Source organism: Perognathus longimembris, chromosome 6 (genome assembly GCF_023159225.1).
Source record: "Perognathus longimembris pacificus isolate PPM17 chromosome 6, ASM2315922v1, whole genome shotgun sequence".
Classification (NCBI taxonomy): Eukaryota; Metazoa; Chordata; class Mammalia; order Rodentia; family Heteromyidae; genus Perognathus; species Perognathus longimembris.
In genome coordinates, this window is record NC_063166.1 from 86,330,863 (window position 1) to 86,349,282 (window position 18,420).

General features: G+C 51.3%; 1 protein-coding gene across 1 annotated transcript in view; it reads left to right on the forward strand.

Moving 5' to 3' along the window:
• Positions 1-3,108: 3,108 nt before the first annotated feature.
• Positions 3,109-18,420, forward strand: part of Rtel1 (regulator of telomere elongation helicase 1) — a 31,031-nt gene continuing 15,719 nt past the window's right edge. Inside the window, exons 1-10 of the mRNA XM_048349750.1 lie at positions 3,109-3,329; positions 3,887-4,127; positions 4,891-5,089; positions 5,410-5,503; positions 6,586-6,667; positions 6,899-6,959; positions 8,666-8,741; positions 10,220-10,304; positions 13,160-13,225; positions 14,326-14,482. Coding sequence (XP_048205707.1) covers positions 4,026-4,127; positions 4,891-5,089; positions 5,410-5,503; positions 6,586-6,667; positions 6,899-6,959; positions 8,666-8,741; positions 10,220-10,304; positions 13,160-13,225; positions 14,326-14,482 — 922 coding nt within the window. The 5' untranslated portion in view covers positions 3,109-3,329; positions 3,887-4,025. The remainder of the gene's footprint in view (positions 3,330-3,886; positions 4,128-4,890; positions 5,090-5,409; positions 5,504-6,585; positions 6,668-6,898; positions 6,960-8,665; positions 8,742-10,219; positions 10,305-13,159; positions 13,226-14,325; positions 14,483-18,420) is intronic.

The window sequence follows — 18,420 nt, forward strand, 5'->3', positions numbered from 1 at the left end:
GAGGCTTGTTGTGATCAGATTCAGTTTTTGCATCCCCTGTTTTTTCATCTTAGGTTAGGTTCAGTAGAACAGGTTTTATATGTTATAATTCATTGGCACTGTGCAGCCTGCCTTAGAACCCCATCTATGTTGTGAGGCCATAATTGACTCAGGCAGCTTACCAAGCATCTTAGGAGTGTGGAGTCCTTAGCTCCACTTTGGCCCAGGAAATAGCTGGGTCTCTGGGTTTTCCTGAAGAGTCTACAGAAAGAACTCAGCTTAGCTGACAACTTTTCCTTCTTTACACTTCCCAGAGGACCAAATGGCTCCCAGGAATAATTGGCATGGAAGAGAAGGGTAGAACTTCTGGCTTCTCCTTAAGTTATCTGTTAATTACTCTATGTTTCAATTCACTTGTACAGGGTAAATAATGAAAGAATTTGTGTTAGAGAGCTCAAGGAGACAAATGTGTCAATGCATGCATAGATGGTACTGAAACTCATGTTTGGTTCCCTTTCAAGTGTTGTGTAGCCCATCTCATATTTTCCAACTCCCTACTGAGAGTTGAAAGTGTCTGAGATAGACCAAAAGAGAGGGCTGGATGACAGGGAGTTCCCCAAGCATGACCTCACACAGGAGCTGGGGCATACACATATACCACTCACAGGAAAGCACCTGGACACTGAAGAGAGCCGAAGTATTGCCTGAGGGTTGTGGGAAGCCACTTCAGTGTCAGTTGCTTCCTAGTGCTTTTTTTTTTTTTTTTTTTGGACAAGCTGGGGGCTGCCTGAGACAAATGCCTCTGATCACTGGCATGTCCTTAAAAATTGTGCAGGTCCCTCTGTCCTGGGTCTTCTCTGTCTACTACCAGCCAATGCTTAGTGCTTGGGGTTCAGAAGAACCCCCCCCCCAACTACTGGGGGATATTGATTGGAGAAGAAGCTAGAACAAGCAGGGATAAAGAGAGGAGGTGGTAAGGACTCTCAGGCACTGGTCTTGAGCAAGGGAAACTCATTGCAGGCTTTTTTTGTTGTTGTTGTTTGTTTTGTTTTGATTTTGCCCGGGGCTGGAGACTCAGGGCCTGGGCACTGTCCCTGGCTTCTTTTTGCCCAAGGCCAGCACTCTGCCACTTGAGCCACAGCATCACTTCTGGCTTTTTCTGTTTATGTGGTGCTGAGGAATTGAATCCAGGGCTTCATTCATGATAGGCAAGCACTCTACCGCTAAGCCACAATCCCAGTCTCTCACTGCAGGTTTTATGGTGGGCTTATAAGTGGCAAGTTAGAAGATGCTTTTTTGCTGGGCCATGTGAATGAACTAAAACTCCCCAACTTTGTATCTGTGCACTTTGATCTGAGCCAATCTCTGCTGCAGTTCCTTTGCAATCACCTTGGACTCCAAGATAGAGAAGATTCGATAAATACCTTGTGTGGAAGGCAAACTCAAACAGGCACTGCTTTCACATCTCAAAAGAGCCCGCCAAAAACTCAGGAGAGTACTCAGCAGAGAACTTGTTCCTGAACATCTCTACACACCTCCTCCTCCAGAGACAAAGACTGAGTTAATGGTCTACAGAGCCGCATCTGTGGCCTGGCACTGCTTTAGGTTGTCGTCGTTGTTTCTGTGCATTCTTTTCTGTCCATGTTTCACCTGAAGCCAATGTCTATCCCAGAAGGCCGCTGGAGATGGTGGAAGGGGCTGCCTTCCCCATCTCCTGTCCGGGCCGCTCACCACCACACTTTATTGGGCATATGCGAGCAAGTATCTAGGCCTAACTTGGGACTCTTGGACTTTGGGCTTGGGGTCTAAAAAGTTAAGACTCCGACTCCAGTGGGCTGGGAATGTGGCCCAGTGGTAAAGTGCTCGCCGCGTATGCACGAAGCCCTGGGTTCGATTCCTCAGCACCACACCTACAGAAAATGGCCAGTCCACGCAACAAAAACAAACAACAACAACAAAAAGACTCAGACTCCAGAAGAAAAAAAGATATCAGCAGAGGAGAAGGTAGGACCCATGGGAAAGCAGGAAGCCATATTATCGCGCAGATAGTGGCGAGAGCCGGAAAGGAAATGCCAATGGGGAGGAAAGGGCTTCGTGCCTCGAGGAAGGAGACACGCGGCGTGACGCGGGGGCGGCGCTGCGCGGGGGCGGTGCTACGCGGGGGGCGGCGCTGCGCGGGGGCGGTGCTGCGCGGGGGCGGTGCTGCGCGGGGGGCGGCGCTGCGCGGGGGGCGGCGCTGCGCGGGGGGCGGTGCTGCGCGGGGGCGGTGCTGCGCGGGGGCGGTGCTGCGGGGGGGGCGGCGCTGCGCGGGGGCGGCGCTGCGCGGGGGGCGGTGCTGCGCGGGGGGGGGCGGCGCTGCGCGGGGGGCGGTGTGACGCGGGGGCGGCGCTGCGCGGGGGCGGTGCTGCGCGGGGGGCGGTGCTGCGCGGGGGGCGGCGCTGCGCGGGGGCGGTGCTGCGCGGGGGTGGTGCTGCGCGGGGGGGGCGGCGCTGCGCGGGGGCGGTGCTGCGCGGGGGGCGGTGCTGCGCGGGGGGGCGGCGCTGCGCGGGGAAAGGAGCTGCGCGGGGGACGGCGCTGCGCGGGGGGGGGGGCGGCGCTGCGCGGGGGGCGGCGCTGCGCGGGGGCGGCGCTGCGCGGGGGGGGGGCGGCGCTGCGCGGGGGGCGGTGCTGCGCGGGGGCGGTGCTGCGCGGGGGGCGGTGCCGCGCGAGGGGCGGCGCTGTGCGGGGGCGGTGCTGCGCGGGGGCGGTGCTGCGAGGGGGGCGGTGCTGCGCGGGGGGCGGTGCTGCGCGGGGGGGCGGCGCTGCGCGGGGGGCGGCGCTGCGCGGGGGCGGCGCTGCGCGGGGGCGGCGCTGCGCGGGGGCGGCGCTGCGCGGGGGGCGGTGCTGCGCGGGGGCGGTGCTGCGCGGGGGGGGCGGCGCTGCGCGGGGGCGGTGCTGCGCGGGGGGGCGGTGCTGCGCGGGGGGCGGCGCTGCGCGGGGAAAGGAGCTGCGCGGGGGACGGCGCTGCGCGGGGGGGGGCGGCGCTGCGCGGGGGGCGGCGCTGCGCGGGGGCGGCGCTGCGCGGGGGCGGCGCTGCGCGGGGGGCGGCGCTGCGCGGGGGCGGTGCTCCCGGGAGACAACGAAGGGCTCTGAACCCGGGCCGGAACGCAGCCCCGGAACGGTTTCCTTCTAGAGCGCTAAGCAGCGGACCGGAAGTGCGGCCGGAAGTACCGGGCGGACCGCACCAAGTGAGCACCACAGCCCGCCAAGTCCGAGTTTGCTGGCGACGCGGGACGCGCGACTGGTGCTTCTCCCGGAGTCGGTCCGTTTCCTGGGAAACAGACTCTCAGACAGGCTCCCCGCAGGGACAAGTGAGGGCCGGGGCGCGAGGCTCCTGCACAGTGGCTTTCCCCGCGCTGTGCGGGCGGGCGGCGCGGGGGCCTGGGGCCTGATCCCCTGCGCCCGCGTGCGCGCGCAGCCCGAGCCGGTGCCGGGGAGTGGGGCGTGGGGAGCGGGGGTGAGGGCGCCGCGCCGCGCGCCCGCCGTCCTGACCGGCCTGGAGCGGCAGAGTGAGACTGGGCCTGCGCGGAATTGTATCCCAGCCTCTTCGCCGCTCCGGCTGCCACAACATCCCCATTGAGTCGGGGAGGGGAATGGCCCAGCCTGCGAGGACGGCAGAGGCAGGGTGCGGCGCCGGCCTGGGGAGTGGGCTGGTTGGGGATCCTGTTGGTGCAGTGTCCACCTCCTTGCCAGAGTAGGGTGGAGCTGTGTGAGGCAGGAGATCAAGATAGGGCCTACTCGATTGTCATCTTCACTTCCCAAGGTTCCTTCTATATGTGGTGTAACACGCTGGCCTTCTGACCTCCAAAGGAAGGACTTCCTGAAACCACTGGCAAAGGGACCTGTTGTCTTTCCCGTGTCTGTGTAGGGATTTCTGTAGAGAACAACACAGTGACCCAGTTCCACGTTTCACTTACCTGGAGAGGCTAAGACGCTGAGATACTCAGATGGGATCCGAACAGCCTGTACCTCAGCCCACCTTTGTGCTATCCTGAAGACAGGCCGATATGCCCAAGATAGTCCTGAATGGTGTGACAGTGGATTTCCCTTTCCAGCCCTACCAATGTCAACAGGAGTACATGACCAAGGTCCTGGAATGTCTCCAGAAGGTAAAACCACAGAGGCATTTGAGGGATAGGTCAGTGGGGTAAAGACTTAGTGAAGATCTAATGCACCTCTACTCCAATCCATTCCAGCCAGGCTTTCTCCTGTCAGTAGGGCTTCAGAGTGGGTAAGAGATAGTCCATCAGTCAAGTGAACAAAAGAGATGATTCTCCATGGTGACAGTTTGGGGTGTGCCTTGGGACCCTCTGAGTAGGTGGCATTTGAGCTGATAGCAGTGGATGAAGAGTGGCTATCATATTAGGGTTTGCAGAAAGTGTTTCCATAAAGCCCTTTCTTTCAGAGGTCTTTGTATCCCAGAGGTGTGCAGGGAAGTGGAAAAGGGAAGGTTACTTTCTGTTGGCTTTCTTGGGGTTTGCTCTTGTACCCTGCTCACCTCCCCCCCCCCTTTAGTTTCCTGTTGAGAACTCATATATAGGTCATCAGATTCAGATGGGACAGGGTGAGTGCCTGGATCCAGAATTGCAGAACAGTTTCCTATTTTGAGACTTGACAATTAGTCATCTTACTATTTATATTAGACTGAAAATGCCACATTTTGGATAACTCTTTGCAAATTGTTTGCTAATGAGGGCTAATTTAATTTGTGGCTTGTAGGGCAGGAGTGGAAAATGTTTTATGGACTCATGTCCCTTAGAGCTTTTGCCACCTGAGGATGGGCTATGCCTCTTGGAAGAGTCATCCCCCTTCTTGCCAGGCTCATCTCACAGCCCTCCCTCTTCTTTACACTCTGTTTCCAATCCCATTCAGAAAGTGAATGGCATTCTGGAGAGTCCTACAGGCACTGGAAAGACGCTCTGCCTCCTCTGCACTACTCTGGCCTGGCGTGAACACCTCCGCGATGCCATTTCTGCCCGCAAGATTGCTGAGAGGGTGCAAGGGGAACTTTTCCTCCATCAGGACTTGTCATCCTGGGGGAATACCACTGCTGCTGATGGAAATACCATAGGTGACTCTTCTTCCTGAACTCTCCCTCCTGACTGTGTGGGGAGAATAGGGAAAGGGTGGAGCCCAGAACAGGGCTAGTTCATCTGGCCTTCTGTTGTCTGCTGCAGAGTTGATCAGATTTTTTTTTTACCCTCAACATCATTTCTATCTAGGGAGTACACTAGGGTCAGAGCCTTTTCCGGAATTAGGGCACCACAGGCATCCAATCTGTGTCAGGTTCGTGGTTGTCCGCAGGGTTGAGGTAGCTTAGTGCTGGCTGTATAAACGCCTATGCGGGCATTGCTGCAACCACCCCTTTCACTCTTTCTTATTCTTGGACAGCCTGCTACACAGACATTCCAAAGATCATCTATGCTTCCAGGACCCACTCACAGCTCACACAAGTCATCAGTGAGCTTCGGAATACGTCTTACCGGTGGGTCAGCAGCTTTACCCCTGCCTCTGGATCGTTAGATTAATGAGCTTGGTATGGATCATGCTTGCCTCTGTGTGTGTGTGAGGGAAGCCTGGCTGGCTGTGATACCCACTGCTCGTAAAAAGACAGCTTTGAGGGCTGGGGATGTGGCCTAGTGGCAAGAGCGCCTGCCTCGTATACTTGAAGCCCTGGGTTCGATTCCCCAGCACCACATATACAGAAAATGGCCAGAAGTGGCGCTGTGACTCAAGTGGCAGAGTGCTAGCCTTGAGCAAGAAGAAGCCAGGGACAGTGCTCAGGCCCTGAGTCCAAGGCCCAGGACTGGCAAAAAAAAAAAGACAGCTTTGATAAGGTTGGGGATTTAGCTAGGTAGAAGAGCCCTTGCCTGGCAAATACAAGGTCCTGAGTTCAGTTCTCAGCTCTGCGGGGGGCGAGGGGGGAAGCAATCTTGAAAAAGAAAATATTTCTTGGTGCTGGTGGCTCACACCTGTAATCCTAACTACTCAGGGCTGAGATCTGAGGATCACAGTTCAAAGCCAGCCTAGGCAGGAAAGTCCATGAGATTCATGGCTCCAGTTAACCACCCCAAAACTGCAAGTGGAACTGTGGCTCAAATGGTAGAGCACTAGCCTTGGGCACAAAAGCTCAGGGACAGTGCCCAAGCCCTAACTGATGACCAACCAAAAAAAAAAAGATCACTTTGGGCTTGCACTCTGGGGCTCCTTGTGGATTGTAGTAGGGGCCTGTGTGTGTGTGTGTGGGGTGTGTGTGTGTGTATACTGTTCCCTCCCCCCCCCCACACACAGCTTCTTTCATGAAGGGAGAAAGGTCTGCCTCTTGCCAGTGTCCAGCTGAGTCTAGGAATCCTGCCCATGCTCCTCTGTGGGGCTTGGACAGCAGATTGCTCTGTTGAGCTTTTCCTACCCTTACCTTCCACCTCTGCCCCAAGATGGCCACATGGCAGCCACTCTACCCATCACGTGCTCCTTTGAGTCTCCACATGGCACTGGCTCACATTGTGGAGCCCTGCTGCAGGCTCTTTGTTCTGACTCAGCTCCCCCTGACCTTCTGCTCTCTGCCAGGCCTAGGATATGTGTGCTGGGCTCTCGGGAGCAGCTGTGCATCCACCCTGAGGTGAAGAAGCAAGAGAGTAACCATGTGCAAGTAAGCTGGGACTGCCTACCTCCATGGATTTGTTAGACTGGTGGTGCTTCAGTTTTCATGGCTCTGGCTGGGCTCCAGCAGATGTTGACCACTGGCTTTGTGCCTCCTGATGGTCTGGGCCAAGATTTAAATAAAGTACTTTGGGGGCAGGGGCATGGAAAGGAGCTGGTAAGGGTGAGGATAAGTGGCCCTTTCTCAACCACCTCATGGCTTTCTCTGCTCTTCTTGGAGATCCACTTGTGTCGCAAGAAGGTGACAAGTCGTTCCTGCCATTTCTACAACAATGTAGAAGGTAAGCTTTTCCACCTGGGTCCCGCTCTCCCCTGGCCCCTGCTCCCATATTGACGCTGGCTTGATGCACTCGTCCCCTCTTCTCTACCCTGCCTGCATTGCAAGGCTCGGGTATAGTTCCTGTGGGGATGTGTCCAGCCAGTGTTCCACTCTGTAGGTCGTTGGACACTGCCCCTGCCCCTACTTGCGCTGTCTCTCACCTGCACAGGTCCTAAGGGATAAGGGGAGGTTTGGGCCCACAGCATCAGTGTCTCCTTTGAGCAGTGCACATGCTGTCCCTGTGCTGTAGACTAGCTCAATAGCTTCAGCCTCCATGTATCTCCTCCTCAGGCCTCTGCTCAGTCCTAAGAGCTGCAGCCTAGCCCCACCTTGGGTTTGACTCACTGCTTAGCTTTTTAGGAGGTTGCCTAGCTGTGAACTGGATTTGCTGCTCTGGCACGTTATGAGGGCACCAGCAGCTGGCCAGCCCTGGCTGTCTTTAGAGGAAGCTGAAGCTCCATGAGGGGCCCAAGAGGAAGAGGAGGCATTTACTCATGAGGAGAGAGAAGAGAGGCTGAGAGTTGGGATGCTGCTGGCTGCATCCCATTGGGCCTAGCAGGGAAAGCAAGCATGGGACTGTCATCTCCATTCAGGACTCTACATGCTGGGTTATAAGGGAGCCCTTCTCAGTTCTCCCCATGCCTGTCACTCTTGCCCCCACTTTTTTCTGCTCCCCTCTATGCTCCCTTGCTCACCTGTGTTCAGCAAGCTGGTTTTCTGTTACAGCAGGTGTTGATTGGCTGGTCTGTTGCTATGGTACTGCTGAGGGATATACTCCTCCCCTGCCAGTCCTGCTGTTGGGGGGGGAGTGTGTGTGTGTACACACGTGCGTGCATGCATGCGTGTGCGCCCTTGCAGATAAGGACTAGGCCTTAATCTGCCCCACAAAAGGGAGGGGCATGAAGCAACACAGTAGGTCTGGGCACTGAAGGGAGGCTCCTTATTTTCCATATGTGTTTGCCCTAAGACTTTGGGGCACTTGTTAGAAGTCCCTGGTCTTGCCCACATGATATAAGGCCCAGAAGTTGTTACTGTTTAGTTCCCCTGGGTATTCCTGTGGCCAGGGCAGGACAGTCCTTAAGGTCCTTTCTGTTCTGGGCCTTGCAGCTAGCTTGGGTGTTGCCAGTTCCTGGGCTGCTGTCCTAAGGAAGGGGACGGACCACTGTTTGGGCAGGATGGGCTTCACCTGGGTACGCCTGCTTCCCCTCTGCCTGTGACATGCCAGCTTCCATGACTATATGACTTTGCTCCTGGTGACAACTCTGGTCCATTTTGATGGGTAGGAAGCTGGGAGAGTGGTGCTACTCACAGGACACGTTCTCTGTGGCCCTGGGTCCTAAGCTGTTAGGCTGCAGACTCTTCCTGAGGGCTACTCTTGCCCTGGGTTGAGACATCTAGAGGTTAAGAGGGTGCCTGGGACCCGTGGAGGCTGTGTGGCCATCTGTCCATTTCTCCCTCAACATCAGGCTGGTCACTACATCCTGGGTGCAGAGCAGGGCTCCCTTGGGCTTGCTTCATCTGGGGTCCTCTCCTGGGTCCGCCCACCAGGCCGGGTGAGGGATGTCCCACTTTGCCTGTTGCATGGGAGCTCTTTCGTTCTGGGCATCCATGTTCTTGGGACACTCAAATGGCCCCTGAGGGTTGCATTGACCCTGTCTCTTTCTACAGAGAAAAGCCTGGAGCAGGAGCTTGCCACTTCCATCCTGGACATTGAGGACCTTGTCAGGGGCGGGAGCAAGCACAAGTGAGACCCTTCCCATTGATTGGTGTTCTTTGTGGTAGACCATGATGTGGAGGCACTGTGTGTTTTCTTTTTGGAGATCAAAGAACTGCAGTTTACACAGTTCTGAGGAACGTAAAGTGCGAGATGATGCCGCCTCCTCCCCCGCTGTCTCAAGGCAGCCGTTGTGGACAGAGGTTGTATGAATACAGGAAAAACCACAGTTGGAGCCAGGCACCCCAGCTGAGACAGACAAATCCTTCTACTTTTTACATCCAACTAACCAGCAAAAAGCCAGAGCTGGAGGCAAGGTTTAAGTGGTAGAGTTCCTCCTAGAACAAGAGTTCAAGGTCCTGAGTTTAAGCTCTGGTACAGGCACAGAGAGATAGGGAAGGAAAGAGGGAGAGAATTGGGTACAGTATTTGAGTAGCCAACTCGAAACAACTGAGGTCCTGAGTTCCATCCCCAGCACAGAAAGGGAAGGAGGGAGGGAATAAGTTCTGCTTTTTTATGTTTTGTTTGCCAGTCCTGGGCCTTGGACTCAGGGCCTGAGCACTGTCCCTGGCTTCCTTTTGCTTAAGGCTAGCACTCTGCCTCTTGAGCCACAGCGCCACTTCTGGCCATTTTCCATGTATGTGGTGCTGGGGAATCGAACCCAGGGCTTCATGTATACGAGGCGAGCACTCTTGCCACTAGGCCATACTCCCAGCCCCTCAAGTTCCACTTTTTAAGTTAATTAATTAACTAATATTTATGCTGGTCCTGGGGCTTGAACTCAGGGCTTGGTAACAGTCCCTGAGCTTTTTGACTCAAAGCTAGTGTTCTATTACTTGAGCCATAGTTACACTTCCAGCTTTTTGGTGGTTAATTGGAGATAATTGTCTCATGGACTTTCCTGCCCAGACTGGCTTCAAACTAGATTTCAGATCTCAGCCTCCTGAATAGCTAGGGTTATAGACATGAGCCACCACTGCCTGGCACCCTGCTTTTTTTGTTTTGTGTTGTATTGTTTGTGTGCTTTTATGTTGTTTTTGCCTGATGATTCAGGAATAGGGATGAGATTTTTGTTCTGATTATTTATTTATTTATTTTTGCCAGTCCTGACACTTGGACTCGGGGCCTGAGCACTAGCCCTGGCTTTATTTTATTTTATTTTATTTTTTGCAGTGCTGAGGAATCGAACTCAGGGCTTCCTGCATGCTATGCAAGCACTCTACAGCAAAGCCTCATTCCCAGCCCCTGATTTTTTTTCGTTTTGTTTTTCACACTTTTTGTTGGTTTTGTGGTGATAGAGTTTGAACTCGGGGCTTTTCACTTGCTATTTATGTAGTCTTGAAGTAGATGATCTGCTTAAAGAGTTGTTATGTCACAGGTGCTGCCAGTGTGTCCCAGGCATCAGCTCTGTTCTTGAGGCCTGTGTGCAGGATGAGGGCTCTTTCCTGGTCACAGGGTAGCTGCTTCCACGTGGGCACTTATCGGGTCTCCTCTCTCTCGACTCCCAGAGTATGCCCTTATTACCTCTCTCGGAACCTGAAGCAGCAAGCTGACATCATCTTCATGCCGTACAACTACTTACTGGATGCCAAGGTGAGGAGCTGATGATTTCTGATGTCTGGGGATGTCCCTGGACTTGAGAGGGCCATCTGAGCCTTTGCTGGCTCAAGCCCTTACAGCAGCAGATGAGGGTGGACCATATGCCTCTGTCACTTGTGAGGGGCCCGGAAGCTGACCAGATACAGTGGTGAGCAGCTAGAGCTGTGGGCTGTTCATTCTGCGCAACCTGGGAGTGGGCAGGCTGCCAGGGAGGAGGGTACAGGATGAAGCCCCTGAGACAGTGCCTAGCCTTGGTTCCGGCAGGAGGTGCAGAGAACACAGGAGATCTGGACATTTTCCTGCTGTTAATGGTTTCTTTCTAGTACATTTTCATGCTCATCTTTTTGTTCCTTGCCCTTCATTGATCATGTTCTGTGTATCAGTGCCTTGTCCATTCACTTCTTCTTTTTTTTTTTTTGCAGTTGGGGGCTTGAATTGAGGGTCTGGGCACTGTTACCTAAGCCTCTACCACTTGAGCCACAGCGCCACTTCTGGTTTTTGAGTGGTTAGTTGGATATAAGAGTTTCATGGGAACTTTTATGTCTGGGCTGGCTTTGAACTAAGATCCTCAGATCTCAACCTCCTGAGTAGCTAGGATTACAAGTGTGAGCCACCAGCACCTGCCTTCCTTTCATTGTTAACAGAATGGTGGGGCCCCCTTGTTGATTGGTTCACACCTGTGGGATGTTCATGGAGAGCCCAGTATGTTTGTGGTTCATACCTGTGGCATGTTCATGGAGAACCTGGTGTGTTGGGACGATCTTGGAGAGCTTGGATTCAAGTGTAGGGGAAAGACAGCAGACAATAAGCCCTCAGTAATGTTCTTAAAGGCCAGAGGGGGAGAGTAGAGACAGCCAGTGTGGTTGGTCCTGGTAGATATAACAGAGCAAGCAAGGCTGTGAGTCAGTAGGCAGAGGTTAGCGTAGGTGGCTGTAGCGGGGCACCGTGGCAGCAGGTAAAGTGGGTTGGATTTGAGGTGTGCAGATTTGGCAAGGATTGCTGTGCTTGGCCGGCGCCTGTGGGAACCATGTAGAACCTGCTGCAGGCAGGCTTGGGCCTGGGCTCCACTTGGAATAGCTCCATCTCTACAGCTAAGAAGACATTTACATGGAAATATCAGTGGTTTGCAAGAGCAAGACAGTTCTGTCTTGTTCAATCTTTTTTTTTCAAGTAGTGGTGTTTGAACTTGGAGCCTTAGGGCACTCCTTTTATGCCAGACTTTTCTCTGTAGGACGTGTTGTTCCTGTCTTTGCAGCTGAGAGGACCAAGACACAGAATTTTAGAACCTTGACAAAGGTCTCAGTTTCTCAAAGGTTTCAGTTAACCAGCAAGAAGCCGGAAGTGGAGCTGTGGCTCAAGTGGTAGAGTGCTAGTTTTGAGCAAAAAAACTTTAAGGGCAGTGCCCAGACCCTGAGTTCAAGCTCCAGAACCAGCACCAAAAAATAAACGAAAGAAAATTAAGAATATTATAGGGCCAGTCACAGAAAGGGAGAGAAATGCTCCTGTGCTCAGAAAGAGATCCAAGCAGATACTTCTCTAAGGGATGGGATGGCTAGGTCTACATGGAGGCAGATTCTCAGCACCCCAGTCACCAGAAAGTGCTGGCCAAAATGCAAGGGAAATAAAACTGCAGTCATACTAAAATTGCTATTTAAGAATCAAAGGGTTGGGGCTGGAGATATGGCCTAGTGGCAAGAGCGCTTGCCTCGTATACTTGAAGCCCTGGGTTCGATTCCCCAGCACCACATATACAGAAAATGGCCAGAAGTGGTGCTGTGACTCAAGTGGCAGAGTGCTAGCCTTGAGCAAAAAAAGAAGCCAGGGTCAGTGCTCAGGCCCTGAGTTCAAGGCCCAGGACTGGCACACACACAAAAAAAAGAATCAAAGGGTTAGGCATGTAGCTCAGTGGTAGAACACATGACTAACATGTGAAGGCCCGAATTCCGTCTTCAGTACAGAAGAAAATAAGAACAATAATGAATGAGGTGTGGGGCAACTAGAGGTGTCTGTGTGTGGCAAGTGTGGAAGTGGTGCAGCAGCTCAGAAAACAGTGCAACTGGCAGCCTCTGAGAGATAAGGAGCTGAAGGCAAAGATAGGCATGCTGTCACCAGAGCGTCCTGTGGGGAGCAGGGGTCCCAGACTCCCTGAGCAGCAAGGAGCAGGTGAACGCCAGGCACACCTAGTGGGTCAGCGGACACACAGCAGGTCCTACAGTTCGTCTGATGTTCCGTAGAAGCCCTCTCATCTGTCAAAATCAGCTATGTACTTAGCAGGGACATTTTATTAAAACCTAAGTTCCAAATTAACTTAAGGAATATACCAGTGCTGGGAGAAAAAAAAATCCCCATAAAACTGGGAGAAAATGAGAGAAGGGGGACCTGACTTATGTAATTGTAACCACTCTGTACGTCACCTTTATAATAAAACTTAAATGAAAAACAAAACAAAAATAACCCACAAGTGCCCAATTACAAATTGCATCTGTCAGGACCTGGGCACTGAATTTTTAAATGTCTCCAAGTGTGCGCCACGTGTGTATACTGTGGCACGGCTACAGCCACCTGCCTGTCGTGGCTTCCTAGGCTGTCCTTCCACTGGCATAGGCCTTTGAGGCATGTGTACATGTTCTGGACAGACTCCTAGAGCATCCAGCTTGGGTCAGGCTTTGGCCGCTTCCAGGTTGCCTTCCAAAGCTACTGGCAGCTGGGTCTGAGGCCTCTCTGTCCCTGCCATGTGTGAACATGGTGCCCATCATGTGCCTTAGCCTCTCCCTTTCCCTGCCTCTCTGACCCACATTCGCAGCAGGCCCTGTCCTGCTTTGCTCCAACCTGACTTCCCTTCTCTCTAGAGCCGCAGGGCCCACAACATCGACCTGAAGGGGACGGTTGTGATCTTCGATGAAGCCCACAATGTGGTGAGTCTCTGCTGCCTTTGCCTTGAGTTCCCTAAGACTTTCTTGAGCAGCCCCACCTAGACCCTGGAGACCCTGGCTATCGGAACCCTGCAGATCCAAGTGCTGCTGCCATCCTGCCCTGTCTGATTAGATGCCTTAGCTGGCCAGAAACTAGCCAACTGGGCCTTGGATGCACCCTTAGGCACGGGTTCCAGAAATGAGCCCCTCATCGGACCTTCATCCTTCTGGCCTGCTGATAGAACAGCCTGGCTCATTGGTCTCCTGTACTCTGCTCTGTAATTCCTCCTACCGGTCTCTGCCTTCAGATCTTGGTTCTGAGACCTGGTCCCAAGAGGTGTACTTCAATAGAAGTGCTCCCTTGGTCCTCTCTTACCCTTTGTTGTCAGCCAGTTCCCACTCTGCCCCCCACCCCCCGCCCAGCCGCCTCTGTGGCTACTGCTCAGGGCTGTGTGTTTTCGGGACTGGCTGTGGAGGATGGCCAAGTGGCCACGTGGGCAGCCATGCCTGGCCACTCTGGAGTTTGGAGAGAGGCTTAGGACTCCCTATGGCAGGGCCTGGGTGGCAGCAACTGCCCACAGTCCTCACTTGGCTCCAGGCAGTTGCCACCGTTGGATATAGTAGTCCATGTGCCATGTCTTCTGACTTTTGAAGCCAGAAAGTATAGATTTTAATAGTAAACTCTCATTTATAAAACATTGATAACTGAAGTGAAGTAATAAATTTTAAACATCAGTATGGGTGGTCAGTTATCTTAAGACTATCTGTGACCGGAAGTCAGAGCTCTAGGGACTTTTTTTTTGGGGGGGGGTGACCCTGGGGCTTGAACTCGGGACCTGAGCACTGTCCCTGGCTTCTTTTTGCTCAAGGCTAGCACTCTACCACTTGAACCACAGTGCCACTTCCGGCTTTTTCTGTTTATGTGGTGCTGAAGAATCAAACCCAGGGCTTCATGCATGGTAGGCAAGCACTCTACCACTAAGCCACATTCCCAGCCCCTCTAGAGACTATCAGCTTCTGGTACCTTCTACATCTTCACTTCCACCTCCTGGATCCCCTAACCTGCCATATTCTTTAGTCACCTAGTTTGCTTGGGTTCTCAGGAGAAGATTTGTGAGGAGTCAGCGTCTTTTGACTTGACCCCCCATGATGTGGCTTCAGGGCTGGAGGCGATCGACCAGGTTTTAGAGGAACAGACGACCAGGGTGGCACAGCAGGGCGAGCCCCACCTGGACTTCAACGTGGACACTCCCAGCTCAGGTGAGTTTGTGGCCAGAGCTGGAAGGTTTAGTTGAGGGGTGGAGTCGGCCTCCTGGAGGACAGTTGCAAGAGGATGTGCCCCGCATGGCCCCTTCTGACCAGGAGGCGTTTTAGGATGAGAATGGTGTAGCAGCATACAGAGGGCTGGCATTATCTGCTAGTTTGTGTTTTCTGAACCCCTCATGTCCTTTCCCAGTGGTGTTGACTTGCCCTCTACTGAGTAATTAGAAGACTAAATGTTTTCACATTGAAGGCATTTTTTTTTTAATTAAGTGACTTGTGAATCTACTGCCTCTTATAACTTGCCATTCCCTCCTTCCATTCTGATTGTCTGTGTGCTTGCATTTACACTAGTCATTCATGCCTGCAATTTGGCTGTAATTGTACATGGTTTCTGTAAATAGGGGACTAGGATCCTGTCTTTGCACACAAGCAGACTACTTGTACTAGATAGCAACTGTGTAGAGGTGGGTGGCCTTCTTAATCTTGACATCCCTTGTCACTGATGTGGACTCCCTCCTTGGGGAGACAGCTCTCATCTTGACTTTTTTTGTTTCTTCAGGCAAGGTCTTGCTATGTAGCCCAGGTTGGTCTTTTTTTTTTTGGCCAGTCCTGGGCCTTGGACTCAGGGCCTGAGCACTGTCCCTGGCTTCTCTTTGCTCAAGGCTAGCACTCTGCCACTTGAGCCACAGCGCCACTCCTGGCCATTTTCTGTATATGTGGTGCTGGGGAATTGAACCCAGTGCTTCATGTATACGAGGTAAACACTCTTGCCATTAGGCCATATCCCCATCCTCCCTAGCCCCTCTTATTCTTTGTTTTTATCTGGTATAAAGAATTTACAACTTCTTAATATCTCAAAGGAGAAGGTGGATACAGATAGTCCAATTTGATCTCCTCTTGTAGCTTAAAATTTCAAGATGGGAGGGAGAGTTTGAGGTAGTTTTCCAATTTGTGTCTCCTAGTTTTAATATCTGAACCCAGCTCTTTAATATGTATTAATTTTAATTTCCCTGTCACATCATTTATCCTGCCTAATTTATTTTTTCTCTAAATGTCTTTGGTCTCTTAATCTTAAGAGGGGCACAAGGGTTAATGGTCCATCTTCAGTAGCTGGTTCTTAGTTGAAAGGGGTTTGATCGCCCTGCTTAGAAAAAGAACCAAAAAAGTAGTGTTTCCCTACCTTATTTAGAAGTGACAAAGGAAATTTAGATGACCAGCTGCTACGACCAGAACCAGAAGACATCAAAGTTATTCTTTGACTGAATGCAATGTCAAGAGAGACTCTGGAGGCTCATGCCTAGAATCCTAATCCCGTTTACTCAGGATGCTGCAGTTGAGAGGCATAGCCCAAGTGAAAGAGCCCCAGCTACCGGCTGAACAAGCAAAAGGCCCTGAGTTCAAACCCCTGTATACCACACACACAAAAAAGAGAAGAAATCAAAGAGGCGTTAGTGACTGCCAACCTTAAAAAGTTAAAAAAAAATTGCTTTCTTTATGTAATGGGGTGCGTAAAGAATGATAAAACATTAAGGAATATTTAACACATTAAGTACACTGGGCGTTAACAGAAACAGCATGGTTATAGCACACGATCGCTAGTCCTGTATTCATCTGTCTTACGTTATCTGTAATGGTTAAGTTGCAGCTACCTTTTATGGACAGTTTTAATTTTAATATTGAGTGCCTCTTAGAAGGAGAGGGTTGATTTTAAACCCTTTGATGACTCATAGGAACACAGTTTTTTAGTCTTTGATAAACTTGGCTATTTCTGCTTTTGTTGTAAGCATTTAAGAGAAATAGATTTTATTCTTTTTTTTAGTCCACCTTGGGGCTTGAACTTGGCCTAGGCACTGTCCCTGAGCTTTTTTTGCCCAAGGCTAGCACTCTACCACTGTGAGCCACAGTGCTGCTTCTGGTTTTTTTGTTTGTTTTTCCTGGTAGTTAATTGGAGATGAGAGTTTCATGGACTTTCCTGCCTGGGCTGGCTTTGAACCATGATCCTCAGATCTCAGCCATCTGAGTAGCTAGGATTACAGGTGTGAGCCACTAGCACCTGGCGGTTTTATTTTTATTTTGTCATTAAAAAATTAAAAAAAAAAAAACCTCCTATCTTCACAAAATACAAATTTATTTTGAACCTTTTTTTCCTGGCCAGTTGTGGGATTTGAACTCTGGGCCTAGATGCTATCCCAGAGAGAGCCCTTTTCCTTAAGGCTAGTGCTCTTCCGCTTTGAGCCATAGCTCCACTTCTAGTTTTCAGGTGATTAATTTGAGATAAAGAGTCTCATGGACCTTCCTGCCTGTATTGGCTTTGAACTGTGATCCTTACCTCTCAGACTCCTCAGTAGCTAGGATCACAGGTGTGAGTCACCAATGCCCAGCTTTTATTAGGTCCTTTTAATGAACTGCTGACCTGAGAAGTGGTAACGAATGTCTTCAATAATTATATTGAAAACTATAAATAAAATTACTACATTTTGAGCTAGTTGCTAGGATTTCTATGTATTAACATTGAAGGGTCTTATTCTTGAAATATGAATTTAAGAAGCACGTCTTTGGAGAATTTTGGGATAAATCATAGGCTGTGGAATTTTCCCTACCTTAGAATAAGAATCTACCTTCCCTTCCTTCCTTCCTTCCTTCCTTCCTTCCTTCCTTCCTTCCTTCCTTCTTTTTGTGTATGTGTTGGTACTGGGTGCTGTGCCACTTAAGTCACTTCTGGATTTTTGCTAGATAATTGGAAATTAATAAGAGTCTGAAACATTTGTCTCTCCAAGTTGGTGCTTTGAACTGAAATCTTCAGATACCAACCTCCTCAGTAGCTGGGATTACAGATGTCAGCCACTAGCACACGTCATAATAAGAACTTTGTGAGAGAGTGTGTGTGTGTGTGTGTGTGTGTGCGCGTGTGTGTGCGCGTGCGCCCATCCTGGTGCTTGAACTCGGCCAGGGCACTGTCCCTTACTTTTTTTTTGCTCAGGGCTAGTGCTCTCTCACAGCTTCACTTCTGGCTTAATTAGATATGGTTAATTAGAGATGAGTCTCTTGGACTTTGCTGTGCAAGCTGGCTTCAAACCATGATCAGCCTTTTGAGGAACTGGGGTTACAGGCTTGAGCCAATGGTGCCTGGCTGTTCTTCCATTTCTTTTAGGTACTGTGGTGGTGTGATTCTGCTTTTGTGTTCTTCTAAGCTAGTTTTCATTCCTAAAATAAATTTTCTTCATTTCTAAAATAATTTATTTTTCTTCTAGTTTGTTTTGAGTTGTCCCTTTTCCCCCCTGAGTTTTAAACAAGTCCAGCCGGACATGGGGGTACATGCCTGCTGGCCCAGTGCTCCAGAGGCGAGGCAGGAGGATCATGAGTTCAAGACCAGCATGAGCTACATAGGGAGAGTCAATCTCAAAAACAAGGGGAAAAAGCCCCAAAGAATGTAACTTATGTTTTTGTGGGAGCGCTGGGGCTTGAACTCAGAGCCTCTACTCCTAGCTTTTTCTCTCCAACCTGGCACTCTGCCACTTGCCACACCTCCAGTCCCAGCTTTTGGCTGGTTAATTGGAGATAAAATAGTCTCAGATTTTTTTCCCCTGGGCTGGCTTCAAACTGGGGTCCTTAGACCTCAGCATCCTGAGTAGCTGGGATTTTAGAGGTGAGCCACCAGCTCACGGCTCCTGTATTGAAGTTTTTTTTATTAATGCTGATATCATGGCTGCTCAATGCCTAGATCTAAAATTATCTGGGATTACAAAATAATAATGTCGAATTCTGCCGTATAACGTATTAGCAGGAACAGTTTTATAGATTCTCAGACTCTTCATCTCTAGTCATATAACCTTTAGAACTGTGATGATCCTATTCCTATGTCTATTGGGAAAAAAAGCAAGATGAGTGATTCCCCCTCCCCCGCCCCAGTTTTCAGATTTGGGAATTTGAGTTGA